General features: G+C 40.0%; 1 protein-coding gene across 1 annotated transcript; it reads right to left on the bottom strand.

The window, feature by feature from the left end:
- Window positions 1-1,019: 1,019 nt before the first annotated feature.
- PCSK1 (proprotein convertase subtilisin/kexin type 1) lies at window positions 1,020-27,425 on the bottom strand (the record flags this gene model as incomplete). The annotated part of the gene is made up of 14 exons (XM_082337436.1): window positions 1,020-1,382; window positions 2,910-3,071; window positions 4,895-5,028; window positions 7,007-7,164; window positions 8,671-8,904; window positions 9,874-9,974; window positions 11,158-11,370; window positions 13,528-13,700; window positions 17,746-17,834; window positions 19,911-19,987; window positions 20,433-20,579; window positions 22,060-22,170; window positions 25,619-25,723; window positions 27,246-27,425. The coding sequence occupies 14 exons, from the start codon at window positions 27,423-27,425 to the stop codon at window positions 1,020-1,022; spliced, it is 2,247 nt and encodes a 748-aa protein (XP_082193562.1).

Genomic DNA, 27,425 nt, shown 5'->3' on the forward strand with positions numbered 1-27,425 from the left:
CCACAGTTCAAGGAGAGGGCAAAGTGATCTCAGCTTTGTTGTCCTGACCACTGCAGACAGGCATCTCAGAAGGCATTTATATTATTTTATTTTAGAAATGTAACTGAGGTTCCATAGGTAGGAGGTTGATCCCCTAAAGCTCATATAGTCAACACAAATAGATCAGTACTCCATCAGGTAACTCAGAACTAGTGTAAAGACTAGCCAAGTGCTCTGAAGTGCTATCTATAGCAGCCTCTGTCTTCATTAACTACATACAGCCTAGAAAGACCAGGCTCATAATTCAGGCACTTCACTTAGGTAGCTAAAGTTAGGTGGTGAGAATGCCATCCCACGGCCCGGGACGCCTCATTTGGGGCTCTTTTATGTTAGTGTATGTCTGTCTGTAGTCTAAATCGTGAATAACTTCATCAGTATTTACTGATGCTCCGATCCAACTCCAGCTGCCCAGCTGCTCCTTTATGGGAGAACAGAAGGGTAAGGGAACATTGCTGTTTGGAGAAGGAACAAAAAACCTATGATGGAAGCAGCACTGGCTGCTTCCAATATTAAATCTGGAATAAACGTCAAATATAAGAAAGACTGCAATATTCATTACAAAACCAGGGATGAGAGTATCTCCCCACAGCTTTGGCAGTTTGGTTCAAAACTGCTTGGTAGTTCAGCATTTGAATCCTACTGCATGCTAAGTGAATAGGGTGGAAGAATAAGTAACATGAAAATTGTTTAAAATAGAGCATTAGGGTTTTCAGGGGAATACTATTGCATTTCATGCCTGAGGGGGCAAATATACTCTGATGGTAATGAGGAAAGGCTTTGAAAAAAGCTATTACTAAAAAGCATCAGTTTACTGCCTTATCCTCCCACACCCGTTTTTTCCCTTCCTTGATATTTGTATTAAATATGAAGCAATCAAAGCAGCAATCACACAACTAGAGCGTACAACAGACTTCGGAAAAAAAAACTACAGGTGGGGTGGGGAGAATGAATATTTCCAACTCAGTGCCATACTCTACAGTTTAGTTTCCTTCATTTATAATATCAACCAAGGCTTGCAGCAGTCTATCATCTCTATGCTTGTATGGTTTGGCATTGTAAAAAAGATCAACGTAGTCACTGTACAGACTTTCTTCTGAGTCTCTCAACTGGGAATGCTTGTTTAATTTTTCAAGGGCTTGATAGAAGTGTTCATATGGAATATTTAACTTCTCACTTGCAGTCTTCTTTGGCAGTCGCTTCTGAGACATCTGTCTGCTAAAAGCACTTTGCAGTAAATGTAGCATAGCCTCTGATGGGATTTTATCTTCTCCTTTGTCACTGCTACTACTGGTATCTTCTGTGACTTTGGGTTTTTCACTCAGGTTCTCCTGTGTGGTATGGTCCTAGAATAGAGATTAGCATAAAAAAGGTTAGGTGTCAACGAAAACTGACTGGATTAAGATTTGCTCTGATTAGTGATTTCCATCTATGTGTGGGGAGATGCTATTTTTTCATTCAGGAGCCACTTAGCGTCTAGAAAAGAACTAGACCATTATACCAAAACAGACTATCAAAAGGATTGTATTGTATAAAATATCAAATCCCCCCACAATGTAGGAAGTTATAAATTCAGATTCCACACTGGCAGGATACAACATGTCATTTTATAGCAGGATTTGCCCCAGTCTTAAGAGATGTTTTTTGTTGTACTATGGGAGACAGCTCCTCAGCAGTCTAACTGAAGGAATTATACGCCGTGGTGATGACAGGTCCAGCTGTGCCACATACCCTTGTGCAAAGGACTAAACCAGTGCTTCCATATAACCTTCTCTGTAGATGATCTCACCTAAGAAAAGACAGTGAAGTATGGCTAATGGGTGGCCATGACATATATCCTGGAAACCTTGGAAGGCTAATGCCAGATACAGATGTACAGACAAGTCAATGATAGGCATGATCTTGTGTCAACAGTGTCTACTACGCCTCCCATACTGGCACAGCAGTAGGTGGCTGCATAGCTTCCTCATTTACACTAGGATTGTCTTTCTGACTGAATACTCATTTTGCCTTCATCTGGTTTTTACTATGTCCACCAGTCTTCTCCTACAGTACCTCCTGAATTCACTTTTATTTTCTTCCAATTTATTTTCTTGCATATGGCTGCCACACCTGCAGACACTTATTTGATGTATTTAAAGACTGTAATCACGTTTCCCTCAATCTCCTCCTTCATAACCTGCCTGAGGAAGGTTAATCTCTCTATACTTTATGGACATTCTAATTACTTAATGAGGAGACAAATTGATGTGATGTGATTAATAAAGTGTTCCAAGGGTGTTGACATAATCAAGTATTGTGAAAATGTACAATACATCCCATGCATCCAGAAACTCACTGTCACTCTCAGAAGCCTGGAGTATCTTTAGAGCACTCTACCTGAAAAGTAAAGAAGGGGTGACAAAGGACCTAGCAGCAACAGATCCACTTAATCGAATCCTCTGGTCAGCGAGTCCCTGACTTTTGTCATGTCTTTTGTTACTAACTTCCTTCTAAGCTCCCTGGAAGCACTCCAGCAGGCAAAGCTCCTTTTGGATGCAACACTTGTTCTCACTAGAATTACATAAATTTAGTGTGTCTGTCAGAAGTGTATTCCTCCCTCCTTGTACCACTCAACTGCATTAGCTGTCGAGTTCACTGCTTTAGTAGCAATGTCCTCTTAGCATCATAAAAACTTAGATATTGGCATATGAAAACAGAGACTAATAAAAATATCAGTTGTTGACATGGAGAAAATTACAATATACAACTCAGAGGTGGTCAGAGGCTAGATGAAATTAATACAGAATGAACATGTGTCTTCTTACTAGGAAAAAATACCATTTTCTTATAAATTGAAAAATACGTAAGGAAAAAAATGAATGTAACACTACCTCTACAAAGTCCGTCATCTTCTCCACTCCTCTTCTGTCATTTTGCACAGCATTGTAGGAAGTGTATACACGTGGCTGCTTCATATGTTCAGGCTGGGTAGCAGTCCCGTGCAAAATCAATTTCCAATTTACAATCCTTCCTTCATTTTGTATTCTTCTGGACTAAAGGACAAGCATAGCATTAGCATAGGTTCTCAGGACATAAGAAGAGGAAACAGGACACTTGATCGTAAAGTAAACAGAAGTGACTAGAAGAAATAAGGCTTTCAACAACTAAATTTAGACAATGATTTATAAGCACTGGAAGAGTGATATATTAGAAACAGGATATATCAGAAAGAGGGATTTAATACAATGGCTTAACTACTCCAAATATTCGCATTTTGATGCAACATATTAATTAATCACGTAAGCATCAGTGGAATTTTGTCATAACACAGAACGCTAAAAATTACTGAAGTAGTAGTTTGTGTTATTAGTATTTGTTCACTAAACCATTCCTTCACAGTTTCCTCAGAAAAGTTGCTATCGGAATAATAATTTGGAATAATATTCTGTAGTGGTGTACAATAGCAATCTGAAACACAGCTTGTGGAAGTGAGTAACAACCGCTTTGTCCATTAGTTTTGGCAGCAGTATTTAAATAGTAGAAAGTGGAAGAGACAAGTACAGCGAACCCTGGAACTTTATTTTACCAAAGCTTCTTTCAGAATTTTTGCTCAGTCATTTAGCGACTGAAGATAGCTGCTGAAGCTCTTCTCTTCTAACAGAAGTCTATACCAAAGTTTACATACACGACTTACATGACAACTAAATCATGAGTAACCCTGCATGGGAATCTGTGATTCCAGTTACGGTCATTAATGTGAAAACTTATTTCAGGAATCACAAAACCCTACAAATGCAGGAAAGAGCACATTACCTGTTGAGGACAAAAAGTTTAGTTTATTTTAAGTTTCATTTGAAAATGGAAAATGAGAGATAATTACAAAAAAAATGCTCGTCTTAACTTTGTTCCAAAAAATGCATTATATTAATTACAAAGAGCAGGATATCTGTAACCATGGGGTTATCTATAAGCTTGCAGTATTAACACTACGCTGTTGATAGTAACATTTACTTCTACTGCCTTGGTCATCTGCTTAGTACTTGGCATTATCCTCCTGTTTACAATTTGAGGCCAACAGGGGTTGGAGGCTCAGCGTCTGATAGGAAGCACTCTGTTTCTGGCAGGATCTGACCCCTAATGACAAGCTTATTAACAGACAACTTCAATGAAACTCTCCAGAGATGAGTGCGCTTGCTCACTCTCTCTTTGAAGAGAATGATTTTTCAGTTGCCTATCAAGCAGCTTTATTCTGGTGTCTCGCTGTTATAATCCATATCCCCAGGTGGTTTTAGTAAACTTATTTATTTCATATCTGTAGATTTCTTGGCTTTAATCCTTAGACGTTGTTCAGCAGTAATTACTCTAAGAACGAAGTTAGGGAAAGGTATACATCAGAATAGCTCTCTGAGGTCACCCAAATTCATTAATTCAAAAGGTTTTGAATTAATGAAAATTATGCACATGCACTAAGAGAAGACTAGATCTATCCTGTGTTCTTTTCTGCAGAAAAAACTAATTTGCAGTTAATCATCTGTTAATTGGATTACATATTTCACTCCATGAATCACAGAAAATTATATTAAGTGATTTCTTTCAGTGACATATAATGTGTGAAAAACATAGGCATGAAATTTTTTTGACAAGTACATGTCAGTGAAATGAGGATGGTCCTTTGCATTTATGTAAAGAACAAGAAAATCTGACTCTATCTTTTTTTCTTTAATCTTTAATCCAGATGGATATTTAGTGTAAATAAACTCTTGTTGTAGCATACTTAATCAGACAACTCACTATTCAACATGCTTGGTAGTGGTTAGAGATCATTTTATCTGTGTTAGCTTCCAAACATAGCTAGTTAACATACAGACATACTTACCACATCAGTTATTCTTAAAACCCAGGTGCCTGTTGGATTCTCTCCCCATGTGTGAACAGACATGAAGTCCCAGTTCTTAAAGCCATTGGGAGATTTATCTCTCTCTCTCTCAGCCAGTAAGACAGTGGTGGTCCCTGTGTTAGTGCAAGGTCAACAATAGTGACTGTTCACACATGTCCACTTTTACTTTTCATATTGCTCAGCTTGCACACTATCTACTGCATAGGTAACCTGGAAAATGCACTACTTAACAGTGGCTTGTGGAACGGGAAACATAATTGTTTTCACAGCAGTATTTAAGAGCATAAAAACTATCACGTTAGGTCATGCTAAAAAGGTACATCTTGCTTCGTGTTCAATCTCTAACAGAAAAAAGTAGTGGATGCACATGAACCAGCATAAGAAACAGAGGTCAGACATAAACAGTATCTTCTACTGATGAACAGTTCAGGAAACTTCTGAGATAGAAGTTTTGAAGGCAAACCAGCTCACACAGTACTGTGAAACCAAAGCCTTATCCTGAATTCATCACTGTATTTTTTTCTTTTTTTTTGGTGAGTGGATGTAAATTGTTACAGCCTGGAACTCCAACAGGGTGAAAAGCATTTGCATTGTTATTATTATTACAAAAATGCTGCCGTTCACAAAGTATTTCTGCAGCAAAACAGATTCTACTGCACAGTAGGAAATTTGTTGTGCTTGTTTGCATATAAGGAGAGAGTAAGGGAGCTATATTTACATAATACGGAGCAGAGAAGCCCCAGGGAGCCTGATCACAAGCTATAAATATATTTAAAGGTAACACCATAAATATAGAAAAGGAATGACATACATTTGGTAGTACTGTTTTGCAGGAAAGTGGAAAAACAGCAAGAACTAAGGGAAAGAACAGTTTAACCATGATAACAACATGATGCAATAGTGGAGGCAGCAGACCTTGACTACTGCTACCTCAACTAAACCCAGAGAAATACATAAAAAGATGAAGAACATATTACTGTCGTCAGTCTTTCAAAAATGGGTGTTTTTCTAAGATGAAGCCATGCTTCCTACATAATAGCAATAGAACAGTGTCTTGGGAGGGTAATACCTCTATAAAAGTAGAAAGAGAGATACTGTTGCTGTCATTTCCGTGATGTACCTAGAGACAGTCCATATATTTACTCCCAAACCAAAACTTATCTAAGACAGAATTAAATTTAAAAATACCATCAAGAGTCAAGGCTAAAACACCTCAGAGCAACATTGCTCCCATAAGACAAAAGGTAAACTCAGAAAATGAACAATTAAGGTTAAGCTTAAAAGGAATCCCAGACAAGGTAGGTTTGGAAATACACTGTATGTACAGTATTTTAACCCTGCTGTCTAGTGAGGTCCTGCAATGATGACATGAACAAGGCTCTGTGAATTACTAGATTAGCCTTTAATATCAGTAAATTAGATTAGCCTGATGTTTAAATTCATACCTGAAAGCTTGTCTGTTTTTTCTAATAATATCAGGTGATCTAAAAGATCTCACTCTCTACGAAGTTGTTTATACTCATTCTTTCTTTTTTTTTTTTTTCCTCCTTATGGTGTTATTTCAGGGCATTGTCAAAACAGCTTGCCATATTCTAGCACATTTAGTGTAGTTGTACTAAGATGCCTAACAGAGACACTGTGTTTTTAAATACACCAATGGGGAGACACAGTTACATAAAATCTAGGGAGTCAGATACCTTGTTTTGCATTAGCTTCTTAAATCACAGTAAGGCTGATAAGCACTATTGAACTATAATTTGCTGTCTGCCAGGAACTCTCAGTTTTTATAGGTCCTCTTGCTGGAATGAAAACATATTAGGAACAGTGCCTTCGTTTTCTGAAGTATGATTTTCAAACCTCTTCTCACAAAAATAAGCCAGAACACATGAAGATTGGGAAGAGGTGTCAGAGAACCAGTTCTCTAGTCCCCAAGATGCTTTGTCCTCACACTCACCTGTTGGAGGTGACTAGATTTGTCCAACAATATATTTAGCCCTTTTTAAACCACTGAAGAACTCAGAGGTGGTTTTTAATTAAATAAATGTTACACACTACAGCAACACAAACAAAGTATGTCTTTGCCTCCTGTACCTGATGGAGATACCAGAGTGACATGAAGATCACCTCTACGGGAATACTCAATTGTTGCCTCAAGCTGCACATGCTCCAGAGATGCAATGGAGTTTTCTTGGCCCTCGCAGGCTTTTGTGGGAATTTCAATGATGACTTCCTCATTTGCTCTTAATAATCTGGCAAAATTACAGGAGTTCTTTGATTACTCACAGAAACTTTTGATTCTGGATCATTATGTGAAGTGCAAATGATGCATTTAATACCCATTTCAGAATGACGAGAAAGGAAGAAGACAAATTCTACATTCTTTTTTTTTTTTTTAATGCTCCAGTAAAAACCATGGGAAGTTCTGGAAGCACAGATAATACTGAAGTGGACCGAATGATAGGCACTGCATAAGACAGACTTGTGCAACACACCCTGGAAGCAAGCAAGCAAGCAAGTTTGATAATCAAAGGTTTCTGTCAACACAGAGACTATAAAAAAACAGTCTTTGCTGTCAGCTACATCACAGGAGTCTATCAGACTTATACTTAGTTCTCTCATTCAAATATCCAGAAGAGCTGTTATGGAGTTAAAATACTGCAGCAGCACAGCCATTTTAACCCTTTGTAGTCAATGCCATCTCAAGAAAAAAAAGCTTACATCTTCTGTACATTCTCTCTACAGAGACCTACTGTGCATAGCTTTCTCTGCACAATTTCCATTAATTCTAATGAGAAAGGGGTATCTAAATTGCCACACAAATAATTCTAAACTCAAAATCTTGGCATCTTTGGTTTTATAATGTAACATAAAGGGCTGCAATAAAATACAAAAACCGCAAGTATTACATACATCAGTACTGGATCAGCACTCTGTGGAAAGGAGAGCGCTCATAAAAGCAAATTGATAGTGAAATAGCGTAAATAATAAGGTTACCACGCAGTGACACTCCAAAACAGAGTAATATGTTTCTACAGACAGATATTTGGTGCACTCACACAGTACAATTTCGATCTTTGAAATAGCTGTAATTTTTCTAAATAAATCCATAAGTGAACAAGTGGAAGCAAAAACGGTCTAGATATTTTTATTGATTAACCAGCTTAGTGACTAATTATAACTTACCTGTATGTTGAGCTCAGTTTAGGCTCACTATGCTGGGAGCACTTGTGAATGTGGCTGCTAAGCCTTTTCAGTGAGCCTTTGAGACACTTCTTGTTTCATAAAAGACATGCTATGGAGGTGACTAAAGCTCAATATATCACCCTGATTTCAACATATACTATGCCTATCACAGGAGAAAAATTGCTAAGACCGATTACAGATGCTTTTTTAAAAAAATCCCTGGGAGACTTTGGTATCTTTTTATTCATCTTCTGATAGCAGTCTAAACATTCATATCTTATCTGATAGGGTTTAGTCTCACAGTATCATCCATCCATACGCTGGTTGCACAAGCAGACATAATCATCTTATTTTTTGTTAAGGCTTCATGCTAGTAATTTCCATCAGTCTTATACTAAAAAAAAGCAAGCAAACCAACGCTGCTTGCCTGCCCCTGAGGAATACAGTAAGGCAAAAGCAAATGAATCAGAAGAAATCTCTGAGTCTGGTTCAGAGCAATCTGTGCAGAATACTATCCTTCAGGCTTTACTAATATAGACATAAGCTTAGCTACCGCTAATGCAAATTCTTACCTTGGTTCAAAGCTTTTGTCTTTGACGATACACTCTCTCTTTTCTGGTACACCTTTCCATCTTTTGGGATCAGCTAAATCTACCAACGCATTGGCATTGAGTAGTCCAAACCCAAATCGGCTGTTGACCATCAGTCCCGCTCCATTCTTTTTCCATCCTGGATTTCCAGCCAGTGGATCATATTCTGAGGTCCACACTACCAAGTGCTGCATATCCCTCCATGTTAGATTTGGGCTGGTGAGAAAATGCTCCTGGTTAATTGTTTCAGGGCTATCTATAATTTTTTTCTCAATTATTAGTCTGCAACTGAACATGCTTTGAATGTATATGGCACCCCATTACTTTAAAATAGAGAGCATGTCGCATGCTTATCCTCACAATACTTCTCCAGGTAGACAAGACTTCTGTATAAATGAAGAATGCGTATCTAGCAAGATGAGAGTCCAATTCTTCAAAATTATTCAGGCATGTAAAGTTAACTAGCAAAACTAATATTTCCCACCAGTCTTTATGGGACCTGGACTTTGAAAATTCATTGGGTATTTGATTCTATCTGTGATTAACTCTACCCTTTAAAATATGGCCTTAAGTATCTTGGCTTACATCATCAATGAAGTGTGCAATAGAACATGAACATACACCATTCAAGTACTAAGCCTACGCCCTAATGCCTGAAGTGTTTTCTGTGAAAAAGCCATTGTTCTGTCCTGTCCTTTTCTTTTTTACCCTCTCTAAGTCATACATTCTGACTACCAGCCCTACAGGATCTGAACCTGCCTGCTCTGACAGTCAAGCTTGGGTACTTTCCATTTTATGTCTCATCATTGGCAGAAAAGGTTCTGTAAATTGACTGAAGACTTAAACTCCTGCAACCTATTATCTTCAAATTATGTTCTCCTGATACATGTGCAGCCTCACTGCTTTTAAGTGCAATTGACCTGAACTCAGTAAACAATTGTTGCCAATGCACGAAATGGACTAAAATTCCTCAGTCATCATGTTTTACTTACATTGGTTCTGCTTTGCTAGGAAGGTGTTATGGCAAGTAGCTGCTTATTTTTGTCATCAGGCTGAGCAAGTCTGACTGACAAAAAGTGGAGCTGCAGCACGAGATGGTGCCACTTTCAAACAGACAACATTTCGGGGAAGATGGCAGGGTGGCTGAGAGAGAGGAGTTTCAAAGATAATTGTGTGACATCTTACTTTGCTTCCAGCGCTAGAGCAAAAATTCCTGCTGCCAGAGGTGCAGATGCAGAGGTGCCAGTGTGAGTCTCTGTACATTCATTGTGAAGATCAGCACTTGTCTGACAGAAAAAACAAAAAAAAAACAGATTGCATGAATAAACAGTTGTAAATACAGTCATATCCACACTCACAAACATAACCATGTATCCTTTACTTGGTGCATATTAATACATTCCTCACCAGCAGAAAAAGTGATGGATGTTTAAATCCGTTCGTATTTCAATCCACTCTTTTTACTTCAACTATAATTTTTGTATCAAAACGCTTTGTGTTGGAACAAAATACTCCCACACTGAATATCTTATTTTATTCTAAGGTTTCACAATAAGTGTTTCAGGCTTACTGGTGAATCATAAAAACAGATCATTGTGTTGGGCCTAGAACATTTAAAATTACTGCTTGCTAGAAAATTACTCATAGGATTAGTATTGGTGTTCTGCTCTCTCTTCAGCAGAAGAACTATAATTTGCAATGAAACACGTGCTTTATTCGGAACTTAAATACCAAACTCATCTGCCCATGTATCTACACCTCAGCTATGAAGAGAAGCCACTTAGGAAGGACTGATCTCCTGGCTAACTTGGAATGACATTGTTTTAATCCCCATCAATGTAGTTTATTGTAAAATTAGCATCCACCAGGGCTGAACAGAAATTATAGGTACTTCAGCATTATTTTATCACAGCAATTTTCTTCAGCAAAAGTTATTTCTTGCACAGTTAATGAAGGCACACAGATTGCTCTGCCTGCTTGCTGAGTACCTTTTACAGGTTTGGAAGCACTATTGTTGCTGTAGTAAGTGGGAACTTGGGGGCTGACAATCTTACAAAAGCTAATGGCAAGGTATATCAGAGGTACTGACTCATATGGTACACTAACTTCACAGGTTCTTTTTCCTTTTACTCTGAATCTCTCTTCATCTGCCCTTTCTGAAGAACAGGACCACATCAAACTTCATGCAGAGACCTCTATCATACACAAACAGCAAACAGATTCAGAATGCTGATTTAACTGTATTGACACAATGATTTTGTTTAGCCATTGCTTTACAACAGAAGATGTTCCAGGAACACAATCACTTTTTGGATTACAAATCCCTCAGTTTTTCAAGGCAAAAGCACCAAGCATGTAACATGTAACATAAAGCAGGCACTTGAAACCAAGCATTTAAGAGCTCTCACTTGTTATTTGCACATATAATACATTTCTATGTTTGTTCTGAATCTGGTAAAAACAACCTACAATTCTTTGGTCAGTATAATCCCCACTGCTGTATGCTGTGGCCAGAGTTGAAGAGCACTTCTCTGCATACCAGGGAGAAAGGCCTTGCTGAGAAGCACTGCTAATGGAGATAGTGTAGATACTATCAGTGTAACCATCACAGTCACAGTTGTCACCCTGACGGCCTCCGTTCCCAGAAGCCCATACGAAAATGGAGCCTTTCCCATTTCGGCCCTAGAGAAAATGGAAATGAGTGGTTAGCAAAGATATTTCAGTCTCTGTAATGTATTCTTAACAACTCCTCCCCCTGCCAAAGCCTAATATATCAAACATTTTCAGGTAGAAAAGGACAATTTTCCACAAGCACTGGAGGAGACAGAGACAGAAGAAACCAGCTACTTGAGGTATCCTACTTCACACCCTACAGTACATCTCTTAGTTTGACTGGTCTAGGTTTAGTGTTCCAGGTACAGCAACTTTCCTCAGAACAGGTTTTTAAGTTAAAAACAGAGTCTGTGCTCAACAGGTAAGTTTTCCCACATGCTGAGGTTTTGGTCCTGAATATTTCTAGGAAAAATGCCTTTTTTTTTTTTTTTAAGAAACGGCAAGTTTATCAGGGCTTATTTCACTTGCTTTTCCTGTAATCACAGAGGTATGGGTAAGCAGTATGAATTATGTACATGGTATGACTTTTCCAACTTATCTTTTGTAAGGAAACCTTTCACGGTTAGCATTCACTTGCTGAAACAGAGTGAACCAGCAAGCACATCTGACTGACAACCCTCTTTTCTCTTACAAATCTGTGGGCCAGCACCACCAGTCTCCAGACATAACCACATTCGTTCCCTGCTCTGGTCTCCAGCATGTAATGAGGGAGCAGCAGCTAACAACTGATGCTGACAGCAGACAGCATGTAAACCATCACAGCTATCATAGAGGAAGCACGTATCACCCTACCCAGTCTTAAGCTGTACTAGTGCTTCAGAGGAAAAAGATCTGTTTCATGTGAAGAGCAAAAGTTCATATGTTGTTCATTATTAATATATGTACATTCACTGGAAACAGCAGTTGAAATACAGATTTTTATCATCCTATTCAGATGAGATCTGAAGTTATTCATGCAAGTGCTAAGACATTTGCAGCACTTCAAACATTAAAAGTAAAGAAAAGTAAGCTGTACTCTTTGTGATACAACTGCTAAAATGGGAAGGACAAGCCACGTCAATTACAGAAAATGAGATAGTTTCTTCCTTTGAGAATAAAAGCTGCAGTCCAGAAAAGCACTGGTATTTGTAAACACCTGCTTTGATTTCACTTAGATTGCTACTAATGCCTCTCAGATGCTTAACGCTAAGCATATATTTAAGTGCTTTACCAGGGCAGCAATGAAGGCATCAGGGATGAAAGTCACTGGCAACCCCAACTCTGGCTAACTTTAAGCAGAATGGAGACCATCCAGATCCTTGCAAAAGGAAGCCTGACAAATTAATGGGTAAATTTGCTCCCCTTCAGAAATAAAACAAGTTGTAAAAAAAAGATACATTCTTCACCAAATAACCTGCTTTTTCAGAGTAAGACCACTGAACGTTGGTACCCTAATTATTGCCTTTAATCTCCCTCTTCTCTTGCTACCTACCTATGGACTTAGATCTCTAGTTATCACCAGCCCACTCTTCTTGGTCTCCATTCTTCCCTCAGGGCATGTTTGTCAGCTGTCAGACTCTTCTTTCTTCTTCTCTCCTTCTGTCTGCTAATGTTAACTACCCTTTTTCCAAAATCCTCTTTCTCTTTGCTTCTGTCCTTCAAGCTTTCCTCCATTTCTCTCCTCTCCTGTCTCTGATTCAGTCTTCCTCACTATATTACATTGTTTCCAATACTCTTCATCATGCATTTTTACTATCTTCATTTTAAATGGATCATGATACACACCAATTTATAAACTAATGCAATTCACATAATACAAGCCCATCCACAGGGTGCTAAAATGCATCACTATTTCACACAGCAAAATATTCACAAAGCAGAAATTTTGTATTAAATTTTATAGGCTTTCAGTGCTGAAATCCAATTACTGTTCAGTGCAAAAACAAGCAGCAGAGAAGGTGGGGGTAGGGCGAGACAAAGGCAGCAAAAGTAAGGATGGAAAAAGAAAGCTTATCTGCAGAGAATGGTAGTGTAAAACCAGCTCAGAAAGCTCTAATGGTGCTTTTTTTAAAAGTCCTGTTCTGGCTGGTAATTTCTCTGACCTGTACTATTAAAATCTATCTCCTCCTTTTCAAATATCTTTCAGCAAAGACAGCACAAACCATTTTGATTTCTTCCCTGATACCAACCATTTTAAAATTCTGTTCTCTGCCACATTTTATTGTAACTGTCTCTTAAGTACCATACCTGTTTTATCCCATACTCAAAAGCCTTCTGTGCCAGTCTCCCGGGTCCCTCCACAGTTTTACCATCATCATTAGGGCCCCAGCTTGCACTGTAAATATCCACATGTTCTGGATTGAAACCAATTGAACTGGCTTCAATAGCATCGGTGACTATTCCATCCAGCATACGTATACCTTAACAGAAAAAAAACAAGCAGACTGGATTTACTTTCTGTTCCCTCTTCTTTGTCTTTGTCAACTGCTTGTAAAGTTTCCAACAAAATTAACCCATAACTATTGCAACCATAGCCGACTGCTGTTCATGTAAGTAATACTCAGGACAGTTCATGTCAGTGTGAAACAGTACACTTACTTACCCTTTGTTTACAGAGCTCAGTGCTCTCTACAAACATTAAAAAACCCCGTCTTAAAATCTTGGTTGCCTCTTATTTACTTCTTTCTCTCTTTCTACAGAGAGCCAAGAAGATGATGTTTTGCTTACTGTTCCTGCTTTTTCTTATTGCATTGAGCTCTTGCTTGACTCTTTCTTCCTTTCTGTTAAATCTGTAACAAAAGAGTTCTCAAACTGCTAGCAGGTCACTAAAATTAAATAGGTTTTATCAACATTACTTTTATCTTCAAGAGTTCTAAGAGTTTTAGCTCAAAGATGTAGTTCTGAATGTTCTGACTAAAACACTTTGTCCTCACAGTCATTAAGGTTGTGCTGTCTTTGTGACACTGCTATTTCACTAGCTCTTCAATCTTCACCACAAAAAATTCTCACTGTTGTCTTACTGCCACGTTTTTTCTATTGTGAGCAATCCAGAGATGCTAGAGATATCTAGCCATTAACATTTTATTAGGAACTGCATGATCTAATCTTCTTCAGAGCAATCCTGATCTCAGTGGTACTTAAAATTCAGTGGCAGACAGCAGTTCATCTGCACTGGATCTCTTGCTCTGCAAATCCCTAGCTCTGCAGTAGGATTGCTACCACTGTCCAGTGCTGGAGGAGGATAGAAATAGCAGAAGTCTGGCAAAATTCCCACTATAGCATGGCTCTCCCAGCAACAGCAGCAATATAAGAGCCACAGCAGTCAGGATTCAGCCTGTGTTTTCAAGCAATAAAAATGTCTGGGTTGTCTTGAACTTGGCAAGTTAGTACTACAGCAGCTGCACCATTACTGGCAGTTGGTGAATTATGAGTACTCATTTTCTAGTATTTTCCACAAAATGGGGATTTTTCCAAAGCACAGCAGGCAAAATGTGGTGGTTGTATTAAAAAAAAAAAGAAAAAAAAAAACAACCTTGCCCTTGCAGATCAGTGTCTTGTTCTTTTTTTACACTATCAAGCAGGAAAAAAAAAGACTGTAAGCATAACTCTTTTCCCAAACGGCTGGCCTCTAAGACTCGTAATACCTCTGAGATAAAGCTGGGCTTTATTATTTTATATTAATTAGTGGCAAAAACAGACAAAGGAGTTAATCCGCTTAACCACTGCTACTCCACTATCACTCACAAAGCTGGGAAAAGAATCAAGGTATATCCTGTGCCTCAGGTACTAAAACCAACACTTACCCCAGATAGGCTTACACTGCTAACATTTTGAATACTCATTTTTCAGTTGGCTCAGAATTGTGGGATTCTCTCATACCAGAGCGCTGTGAGCAAAGATCTGCCTGTGTGGAAATGACTGCAAGCTCCGGGTGCTAGCTTGCAACACATAATGAGATACTGCGAATGCAGAGAATAGTGTACAGATATTTCCCACAGAAGAAGACAAAGCCAACTCTGCAGATAAACAATGTAATAAAGAAGAAAACAAGAACACTGACAACACACTGATGAAAACAGTTCACGAAAAAAAGAAAAAAGCTGTCTTGTCTTTGTGATGTCCAAAAATCCTGCTTGTGTAAGTCAGCTCAGGGATCTGATGACTGCAGTGGTATTTCCCTAAGCACACTCCAGTTATGTCCTCTTGCATAAACTCTTTCCTATTCTTGCACATGCTTGCTCCCATCATCAGTCCCACAAAACCAAAGAGCAAAGCCCAAGGTAATTTCAGACACATACATGTATCCGCCTGGCAGAAGGCTATTTTTAGCAACACATCGCTGTGCGGGAACTCTCAGTTCAGTCCTTTGTAAAATGGAGCTTCTTAATCATTTGATTTCCATGGCAGCACCAGAGAAATATCATAGCACAGTGCTATGGTTAGGTATGCATGAATACATATTCACCCTACTTTACTCCAAAGGTGATCGATACACACATATTTCTTAGTTCTATGCAGAACAAGAGGTGACTGTTAAAGGACACTGAAAGGTGTCACTTTGAAAACTGGCATTAAGAAGTAATTTTTTCACACAGTGCACAGAAAAGCCTATGGGATTCACAGCCACAAAGTACTGAAAAGACTAATGAAGGTTTCAGAATAGGGCCAGGCATTGATGTGACTACTGAGAACACTCAGGGTTATTAAAGTCAGTATTTTCATGGAAAACAAAAAATTTTGAATGGAATGTTCTGTTTTACCCCTGAAGGCAAAGTTAAACCAACTTCTGATGCTGAAGGTTAGAGAATAAGGTATTCCAAATGTCAGGGTTTCTTTCCCTAAAGCACCTATTGCTGACTATCAGAGAGAAGGCATCGGCTGTGGACCACTGGATTTATCCAGTATGGCAAATGGTACAAGCAAACAGCCACTTAAAGAAGTCAACCTGAACTAATGTCAAATAGAAGTGTGTAATGCATCATTTCATGGATTTTAAAAAAAAAAGGGGGAGAAAAAAAGCCTGTGAAGAAATGAATCCTGTATAGCTTGGAACATCAAAAAAGCCTTCCAATGTTTAGCTGCTCCAAATTTATCTGAATCTTTTGAAGACTTCTCCTATCTTCCATTGCTCTTTGAACATATTTTTGTTACGACCCTATCTTAATCAGGCTGGTCATACATAACAGTTTACAATTTCTTTCAACTTTTCTATTCTTTCTCCTCCCCCCGCTCAGGTATAAGCAGCTTCCTGGGTAATTTGGATTGCTGGACTGCTTTTCCTCCTGTTATTTTCCTTTCCTAGACAAATCACTCTGCACAGATCTGTAGTTTGCATTTGCAAATGAACACAGAGCATATGCAAATAACTGTGGAAGAATCTTGTCTGTAGATGCAAGTGCCTTAAAATATGGGCACAGCGGGAGTTCAGACATCTTTGCAGCTTCATCCATTTTGCCCTGCTTTGAAAATTTGGTGTCTTCATCTTATGAGTGAGATATTTTATTTAAACAGAGCATGACAGCATAATGCATTACAGCAAAGGCAGACTGCAAAGCTGACATCTATGACAGCTCAGTAGAGTAAATGGGAACCTACAAACATAAGACTGAAATGGTGGGAATGGCAGTTATGGGTGTCAATTGCCACTCATCGTCCCTTTGTTTAAAAGGAAAAAAGGGAGTAATGGAAAAACTAGGACTGAACGAGTATCTTCCTCTGAGCTAAATAACCATTTGCAACTGATACTTTGATCATGACTATTTCATAAGCCTCTAATGGATTAAACTTTTAGTCACCCCTTCAAAAAAAAAGGCAATATCGATTGACAGGCAAGTAAGACTACTTATTTTCAAAATTAACTTATGATGATAGTAGAGAAGTAAGCTGTTGAAACAAAAACCACAGCAGTTTGAATATCTTGACTGACATGACCTTTTGAATGTAATTGTGTAGATGGAAACAATATGCTCCAAACAAGGGTGGGTATAAATCTGTATATTATTACTTTCACTTTATTCAATCCCTCTCTTCCCCCATGCCACCTCCTTCCAGGATAACCAATTTTAAGTCAGTGCATCATTCCTTAAAGGATGCAGTCTTACCTCTGGGTACAGCAGAGGTTGTTGTTATTATTATTATTATTATTACTACTACTACTACTACTACTAATTCTCATCATCCTCACCACCTATATTGTTGTTGCTGTTGGTATACAATTTCTACATATATTCAACTGATAACCAAATTCCAGAGAGTATGCTGACATTCAAGAAATGCTGTCATATAGACGCAACACTGCACTATGGCCAGACAAGATTTTGTAGCCTAACACTGCAAGACTGGTGTTTTCTGAAAAGGACTCATCATTCGTATCTCAGATTAATGGTAGCTGAAAACACTCAGCACTTCACAGAATCTGTCTGGTTTCCATTTTTATTAGACATCTAATTATTTTCATTTTCTTACCTCCAACTTTGGAATTGTAGGCTACTCCAACTCCACATTTTCTGTTGTTGGCTTGCATGGCAATTTCTCCTGCACACCGTGTCCCATGCCTGAATAAATACAGTAAGAATAAACAACATTTCATAACATTTTTGTGTGACATACACAAAGACTCATCAGTGACCTTCCTGATTTGGTGGAAATCTTCCTTTAAATGAATGCAATGCAGCTATTGAATAGCTTTTGAATTGTGTCTACATGATACAAAAACACTTGCTTCTCTTAGGCTTCATTCAACATAATTTTACCTACTTAATAATCAAAGGATCATTGTGATGAGATGATAAGTACCTAATTTAAGTCACACTGAAGTCCATAGACCTATTAGATACAGGTATTTGAGATGAGTGTGAAAGTAGCATCAAATTATGAGGCTAAGAAGCTGCTAAACTTCTTCAGACAAAAATATGATACAAGTCTTTTTTAATCACACATTTAGATAGTCATTTATTTAGGATTTCAGAAAGTTAGCCTTCAAAGTATCCTCACCATTGCTAAATTTTCCTTGTAACTAACTATTTTCTATGCAATTATTTTTTGCCATAGGTGATTCTTATTCCACAATACAGAAGACCTTCATATAACTGTAATCGTAAAAGAGTTGTATTATTTAATACTACAGATTGTTATTCAATGAAGTGTTTGAATGCCTCTGGGCTGAATTCCATTTACTTATTAATAAAGATTGGAGGTAATACAGGTAGATTTAAGAGATAATGTCATCGGAACAAGAGGATAATGGCTTTGCTCTTAAATAATGCTGTAACAAAGTAGAAATGTCATTTGTCAAATGTCTTATTCATGGGACATTTATCCTTTGATTGATTGTTTTTTTTCCCCATACGCTGATTTATGTTGTGGATGCTGTTTTATTGTCCAATAGACAATAGGGAACCAGTCCATCAGTTTCTTACTGTATCTTTACTGAGTAGCGGCATCCTAATTGGTTTAAGAAATTGACTTCTTCTGTGTACCAGCTTTTAAAGAGGTCCATTCTCTTCTCTTTCTGATGGACAAAATCCCTCCTTCAACTACCATGGATACACTTCATGTGACAGACCCATCAAGATGTTCCACAGAGTATCAAAGAGGTAGCTCTAGAGAGGGCATCAGACAAAATTCCGCAAGTCCAGTAAGTGAACTGGCTGGTTGTCTTGTATTCAAGCCTTTCAAAACTTCCTAGGTTACTACCTTGAGGACATTTAGGCCAAATCTGGTCTAAATAAAGCTTTCATATGCCTCAGAAGAGACAGATTGTCCCAGGAGTGAATGTAAGCTCCAGTGTCTGACTGTGTGTCATACCCATATGAGAGGAGGTCAGAAGCATGACTTCACCTGTGATTGCCTGCACTGAGCTAGAAGCTATCCTATTGGCCCAAAAGGTACTGCCAAAACTGGAAAACAGCATCCTTAGCTACAAAAGCTGATCTGAAGGGATGGGTTTCTTGGTAGATTCCTCTAAGACACAGTCTCCTCCAGAGCCCTTCGTAGGAGACATATTCTTTTAAAATTCCCAGTGCAAAGCAGAGAACTGAAGTAAAAATCTGCCTAGGGAGGTATCATTCTAGAAACACATGTGGTGACATGAACAGATTGCTCCCTTTAGCTTACAGAAACATATCAGTACCTTACATATACACAGATATGAAGAAACTCAGGATATTTTAGGGAGATTAGAGTTACGATGCTCTTCATCTGGGAATTTAATTTCCTTAGTTTCCAGTGTTTGTGCCAATGGTGCGTGCAAATCTTTGTGCTAACTGAAACACAGGGGGTTCTTTCTGAACATCAGGAAACACTTTTTCACTGTGAGGGTGACCAAGCCCTGGCAAAGGCTGCCCAGGGAGGCTGTGCAGTTTCCCTCCTTGGAAATATTCAAAAGCTATCTGGATGTGGTCCTGGGCAACCAGCTCTACGTCTCCCTGCTTGAGCAGGGGCTCGGACCACACGACCTTCAGGGGTCCCTTCCAACCTCAGCCATCCTGTGCTTCTGTTATACAAATTCTTCCTTTTATGATATAATTTTCACAGGGAACATACATAGATACTTCTGCATTTGCATGGTCTAGTACACAAATTAATAACATACTGTATTGTTCTCTTCACACAACTGGGAGGCTACCTACTTGTTTTCATTTGTTGGGTCATATCTAGGAAAGGGATCGTGATCGTTGTCATTGAAATCATAGCTTGCCTGTGGATCCTACATTTAAAAAAAAAAAACAGAATTAATTCAGACCACTAGAAAATGCATTTTAAAATGTGTAACAAAATGGGTTCTTGAGTCTGTACTTATTTCTTTGGTGTGGCTCATGTTGACAGCAATCGGGTTGGTAGAATTTGATGGGCATTAACAATTCCGTAAACTTTTCACGGAGCTCTAATAATTCAGCATTAAACCACTGTATACAAACATGCCTGGGAACTAAATACACTGAGGTAAAAAAAAAAAACAACCAACAACAAAAACCCCCTGCTATCATTGCTAAGTGACACAGACCAGGTTCCAAATTATGCCTAAGGCAAATATTTCAGTCTGTACTGTAGGAGCTGACTTACAGAACAGACAGCAAGCTGGAGAAGAGTGTCTGTATATCAAATTTACAACTGATTAATTTATTCCATAGCATTCTAATGCTCAAACCTACATAGTTAGCATAGATGTCGGTGTGATTCCACTCCAAGCCATCATCCAGTACTGTGATGACAACACCCTTGCCTGTAATCCCTTTTTGCCATACAGGAATAACATGGAGATCCAGTTTGGGCAGGGATGGAGTTATTCTTGTATCTTGCTGCGGGACAGAAAGGATTAAAATATGTCAACATTTTCATCAATTTATACTACACAGGTCCAAAGTCGTATTTTAACAGTGCTCTAAACCATCCCAGCCTGAACTTGTGTATTTTGCTCAAATTTTGCAAAGATAACACAAAAATTAGTTTCTTCAAATACTTGTAGCAGTGAAAGATTTACCCCATTACGTGAAGATCCCTGAAGACCACCTCTGAACAAAGAGCATCTTGTATTTATTGGAGGCAGGCAGCAGAAACATGGGAATGGTAGGGATGTACCAATGAACCTTGGAACTTTGAGTTAATAATCAGACCTGCTAATGTTTGTTCTTTTCACTTGATGAGAAGCCAAGACAGTACCCCACGGTACAGTGAGCTGCGTTTTCTCCAAACGTGTTTTCTCCTTTGACATTCAAGTTAGCCAGAGCAAAATAATTAATGGATAAAACAATTAAGGTAGTCTTTTGGTTAGGAACAACTGTGCTGAATCACAACTTTCTGTTTACTACCCTCATTACTGTTCCTGTGGTAAATCAACTGGAAGCATGAATCATCTATAGCCTTCTCTTCCACAGCAAGCTCTTTCAAGAGTAGCTCCTAAATGGGTCATTTTTTGTCTCTAATATTAAATGTGCGGTACATACATCTAATTTGGAAAACTTGCTTACAACCCTCATAAAAACACAGATGTAAAAAAAGCATTTTCCTTCTGTTTCTCTGTGGATAATTACATTAGTTGATAGCAGGTTTTTCATTTCTTTGTTTCCAAAGGAATGTTGCATACAATATGAGGCCTAGAAAAAGAAATTTGTTATGGGAATGACCTTTCTTTCATTTTATGCTTTCCTTTCTGAGTGCTGCTGTTCAGGGAATTATTTGAGGTTTCAAGTTTTGTTCTCTAGAATCCATCAAATAATCACATAATTTTTTCTGGTGATGTGTAAAGGTACACTGAATAGAGCTAAAAACTGTTGCCATCAAATCATAATAATAAGGTCATAATAAGTTATTTACTACAAGGCAAGGAATATATTTTGGAAGAAAATATTTAACACATTTATGCATTTAATCAGAAAAAATTCAATGTGCACTGCAAACAAGGGTAAGCATCATGTTTCTGTTCTCAGGTGGGAAAACTAGAGGAAAAAGAAGTGAAAACCACAGAAAGGTGCAAAAAGGAACTGTGTCTCCTGGAGAGCATGACATTGCTTTTTCCACAAAACTGCTTTTTTGAACTCTGTGTGTGTGTGTATTTGTCCAATACAGACATCTCAGAAATTTCCTGCTTCCTATTGGAAACAGGCAAAGAAGCAAAGAGATATTCAGCTTCAAAGATAAGTTAAGTTCTTAAAGAAAGATAACCATTTGACTCTTCATTTACTCCCTTCAGTGCAAGCGCTCTGATACGAGTGAAATAATACAGCTGATAGTACAATTGAAATTCACCATCCCCAGTTCTAGAATGAAACAAATTCTTACCAGATACCACTGCTGATTCCACATAGGATCATTGAAAAGATTTTCTGCTGAGTCTCTCACAGTGGCACGCTTAGTTCGCTTTTTTTCATATTGCTGCTCTGCCCATGACACCTACAATTATTTGTATAAATATGACAAGTAAGCCTCTATAGGTTAGAACTTTCTTAACTGAGAGGGTAAGGGGTTTCCTCACACAGCAAAATTTTGATGTCTAAAGCAAAATGAGCAATGTTTGATGCAGAGAGGAGGATTATTTATACTGTAGTACAGTGTACTTTGGGAAAGAGGATTTGGTGAAATCACGAGACTATAGAAGCAATTCATAGAAAATCATTAAGCCCAAGCTAACAGTAGAATTCCTGTGAGTGCCACACAATGCAGGCTTCTATATAAAATGCATAGTATGGTTAGAAGGTTATCTAAGCAGTGGCAGTTACCGAAACAAGCAAAACTACAGCCTGCTTCTTCCTCCTACCTACATTTTAATACCTATCTATTTCTATTGGGAGTTAAAAGAAAAGGAGAAAGATTACCTCTGGCTTTAGTCTAGCAATGATAATGATGCTGTTACTCATAGCCCAGCTGGACCTTCAAGTCTCCTTCCCAGTGGTGTTTTGAGGTGTGATCCATTAGTAAGCTATGAACATTGGACTAACTTCATCATTGCCATAATTCCACTTAAGGCAACTGAAAGCCAAAATGCTTCAATGTGTTTTGCTAAATCGTCGATAGAATCAGTTGCATAGCATTTGTGCACAGACAGAGCGGTCTCCGAGTCACTAGGGTGCATTTTAAAAGTGTATCCCACTTCGTTTCCTTGAATGCATTACTAAACCCAGTTCAAATCAAATCCTGATTCCGATACCTTTCTCTGTGCTGTGTGCTCCTTTTGGAAATGGGAATAAAATGTTATTCATTGCTAGTACATGGACGGTCACTCTGACACAGATCAAGTTGGTGTTTTTCATCCCAATTTCCAGACGAGCAAAGCAAACTCAAGTTCAGCAGATTGCCAAGATGCTGCTATAAGCCTCAAGTGGAGGACGCCTTGGATGTAACCTTTTGCTTTAAACATCTGAATAGATTTGGTTATTTTTGTCTGCTGTGATCCAATGGTTTTATGGTCCTTAAATCTATCCCCATGTGTGAAACAATAAGACGACTGACTCAGACATTATAATGATAAAAAAGTCCTGATTTGATTAAAATACAATTTTCTCATGAGAGCCTAATGAAAGTTCACTACAAGAACATAAACCCTCAAAAACGGTAGCTACATCACACATGTTTACTGAAAGTTCTCTAATACTATTCCCTTTGCTATATATTTAGTGCTAAATCCCCTAAAAACAGTAGTTAGTCACAGAAGATGAATATACCCATGCAAGTATAAGTATTTTAAACTGCCCTATTGATATCCAGGGCCATACACACTTGCGCACAGGTTAGAGCAATTACCTTTATTTCTCTTCCCTGCCCACAGCAAAGCTTGGCCTCTTCATCACCCAACAGTAATTAACAACTGACAACTTCCATGCTTGTTTGATGTGGACAACTGCACTGAGGGAAATGAGCTGAAACTACCAAGCACATATGTCAGACAAACAAGCCAAATGTTTGTCACTCAGCAGCTGGGTGAGGTTCCAACCATCCATCTACAGCAAAAGCTGAAGGCCCTGTGCCAAATCTCCAGTCGCTGATATATAAAGCAGTGAAAATAATCTTGATTCAGGTCTCTTGCAAGAAAGTAGATTTGGAAACTAGTGCAAATACTAGAAGAAGTTAGGGAACCAGATAATTATATCCTTTCGATACATCACAGCCTTTATCTGTTTTCCAACAAACACTGGGACATCTATAGGAAGCAGATCAATACTCAGATTAGAGCCAAGTTTTACCCCAGCTTTCACACTTAACGTACCATAAAATTCATGAAGGCACTATACAAACAAAAGCAGGATTCCCTTCTCTCCCCCTTTTTAAAGATTGAATTTACATCTTTTTGAATAGGCTGTTGCTGAACAAGAGTAGCTCGTTGGAGCAAAGGTCCGTGTATAACTACACAGCATTACATGATTGCTTTGTGTTTATATACTTACATAATGACATAATTACATCTCATTCATTCACATGGTTAATTTGCATACTAGATGGTAAATAAAAGGGAAATTGGAGTAAATTTAGCAAATCACCTGCAGCTCTTTCAAGCTCTGTTTTTGGATCTAAGTATGTAAGTCTGCAATAATGTTTGGCAGTAATGTGTGTAACACAATTGCTTCCATTCTGCTTACAACATTATAATTTAGTATATTAAACACAGTCATGCTGCCCTGTGTAAGAGATGCATTGAATGTACTAAGTCGAAAAAAGGGAGGAACTGGAACCAAAACTCTGTTCCTGAACATTGTACTATGGCGGCATTGAATATTTGATCATTGGTATGGGTATAAATTAAAACAATAATTTACACTAAAGCTGTGGGTTTGAACATCCCCAGTTTAGAATTATTTCAACTAGAAGACTTTAACTGTTAAACCAATGTTTGCAAGGAGACAGACGGGAGTGTACACTTTTGAAACAGAACAGGCAAAACAAATACCCTGTCTCGCTCCCTCCTTTAATTCTTCTAGCTACGGATACAATATTTCCTCCTAGATGACATTCACATCTAAAACCCCCAGATAACCAATTATTCGTTCTCAAGTGATTTGTCCTTATATTATAAATTGCTGGTTTTCACAACTAAGTTACTTCATGTTTTGCACTGCTCATATTTTTACAATGATTGCTGCAATAATGCTGATTTGAAATTCAAATTTCATTGTTCTGAAACTTGCCAGAAATCGTTTTTAAGAGGGGCTGAGAGCATTCTGGTCTGTTCCTTAAATTTGCCACCCACCTCATTTTCTCAGTATGTTTACAGACATGCTTCGCTCTTAAATAAAGTCAAATACATGGGGAGTCTGCCTCACCAGTGGATCATACCTTACAGCCCTGGCTCTCCAGTGTGCCTGTTCCTGGATTGCAGTCGGATCCCAGTGTACCAACAAGACTGCAAGTCTAGAATGTGTGATGGATCCTTTGAGAAGGGGTTTTAGCTTGTCATAGAAAAAGCGAATCCAGCAAAACCTCAGCCCTTTTCCTCTATTTTTTTTTTTTTTAATATTCAGTCACTTTAAATCAACCCTAATTCCCATGGTAATTGCACAGACGTGGCCTGATTAAACTTACTGCATCTATGGATTTTTACTTTGACTCGAGCCCTGTGGTTCCTCATCCATATTTTTATCAGCGACACATCATCTGAAATTCCAAGCCTCTGCAATGCTGCATATCTTAAATCTTAATTTGGAAAGCACTTGCAAAAAATATGGTAAGAGAGGGTCAGATTCTGCCTGTTAATGACAGAATAATAAAGTATTATTCAGCATGAGTACGGATGGCTGCATATATTAGACTTGCAAAACGAGGAAAGCCTGCCTGTGACCTCATTACAAAGCCAGCAATAAGGAGACAGAATAAACAGGGGGCATGAAAAGGAATAAATGTTAACACTCACCCGCTCATCATCAGAAAGTCTTTTAGTGATATGAATGGCACTTCTTCGAGACCGCCTTGGATGGCTTTTACGTCTGAATAGGTAGTGATTTTTGAGTGATCCAATCTATAAGACAGAGGCATACTTTAACTATCGAGAGATATTTTCTCACTGGAAACAAATATCAACAGTCACAACCTGACCGAATTCATTCTGCTTAAAAGAGGAAAGAAAAGAGCAAGAAACTAGCCTTTAGATATTTTAAACTAAAAAACACTCTTCAAGTAAGAGCTGCTTATCACAGCCTCTGTGCTGCTAGAAGAAATTGGGGGAATAATTCCATTTAAGTTAGTGAAGTAGCCGTCATTGCTACTACAGTACTCAGTAATGAGGTACCTGTAGTAGTGACCAGTATACTCACAGTCACATTTCGAAGGACAGGTTTTAGGGACGGTCACACACCAGTTTTACCTGCTCTTCCTGGGGTTCAGCTGAACAGGTGTAAAAAGCTTCATGTGGCCTCAGAAACCTCCCTGCGGGGTTTGTTTGTACAGGCACCTACCGAACGGGTGTTCTCACTTGTGCAGTAGCTGCTCACCCAGGGAGCTGGGTGCACCCTGCCGGCTTTGAACACCCCTCTTCCCTACGGAGGGGCTGTTTGAAATCAGTGGGGGGCAAATCCACTGACTCCAAGGGCAGAAAGACCAAGCCCACAGAGGTGGGCTCACACCGAGGTTTCAGAGTCCGAAGAACGCCCGGGCAGGAGGCCGGGAAGGGGCTGAGGAGAGGGGACCTCCCTCCCGCTGCCGGGCAGCTCCCGGCGGGGGGCTGCGCCCCACGGCGCGGGGGGGAAGCGGCCCTGCGGGGTCCCCAGCGCTGCCAGAGGCGCTGCCTGGCACAGGACCCTCGCCTGGAGGTGGGACGAGGCTGTTACCTAAAGGCGGTTACTCATCCCTGACAACGCTGACGTCACGGCATCCCAAAAAAAGCGCCAGGAGGGACGGCTGGAGAGAAGCCCCGCGATGGCGATGGAGCCTCCGAGGGGGGGGAGCGGGATGGCGGGGGGCCAGGTCGGGGGCGGCGCGGGGCCGAAGCCAGCGCTGCCCGCGCCCGCCTCCTGCCCGGAGCCCTCGGGGAGAGCCGGTGCGCCCTGCCCAGCCCTGCCCGGTCTCCGGAGGGAGCACATGGGTGCCTGCCCGACACTGCCTGGTCCCCTCGGGGACAGCGGGACTGCCTGCCCGGTCCCCTCAGGGAGAGCGGGGTTGCCCTGCCCGACCCTGCCCGATCGCATCACGGAGAGGCGAGCCGCCCTGCCCGACCCTGCCCGATCCCCTCAGGGAGAGCGGGGTTGCCCTGCCCGACCCTGCCCGGTCCCCTCAGGGAGAGGCGAGCCGCCCTGCCCGACCCTGCCCGGTCCCCTCAGGGAAGAGCCGTCCCCGGCCGGGCGCCGCGGTAGCGGGGCTCCCCGCCAGGTGCGGAGCCGGGGCCGGGGAGAGCGGCGGGAGGAGAAGGCGCTTCAAACTCCCCGGAGCCCCGCGAGCGGCAGCCGGGCACAAGTTTCGGGACAGCCCTGAGGAGGGAAGGAGGGAGGGAGGGAAGGCGGGAGGGAGAGGAGCCCCGGCGGGGCAGCTCCCCCGCCCGGCCGTACCTGCCCCACGAGGTCGTAGTCCAGCTCCTCCGCGATGGCTCTGGCGGCGTCGAGGCCCGCCGGGATCTCCGCCGCCCACTCGTTGAGGAACTGCCGCTCGGCGCTGCCGCCGCCGGCCAGGCAGCAGGCGGCCAGCAGCGCCAGGGCCGCGCACCGGCCGGCCCAGCGGCGCCCGTCCAT

Source organism: Platalea leucorodia (assembly GCF_965183815.1).
Source record: "Platalea leucorodia genome assembly, chromosome: Z".
NCBI lineage: Eukaryota > Metazoa > Chordata > Aves > Pelecaniformes > Threskiornithidae > Platalea > Platalea leucorodia.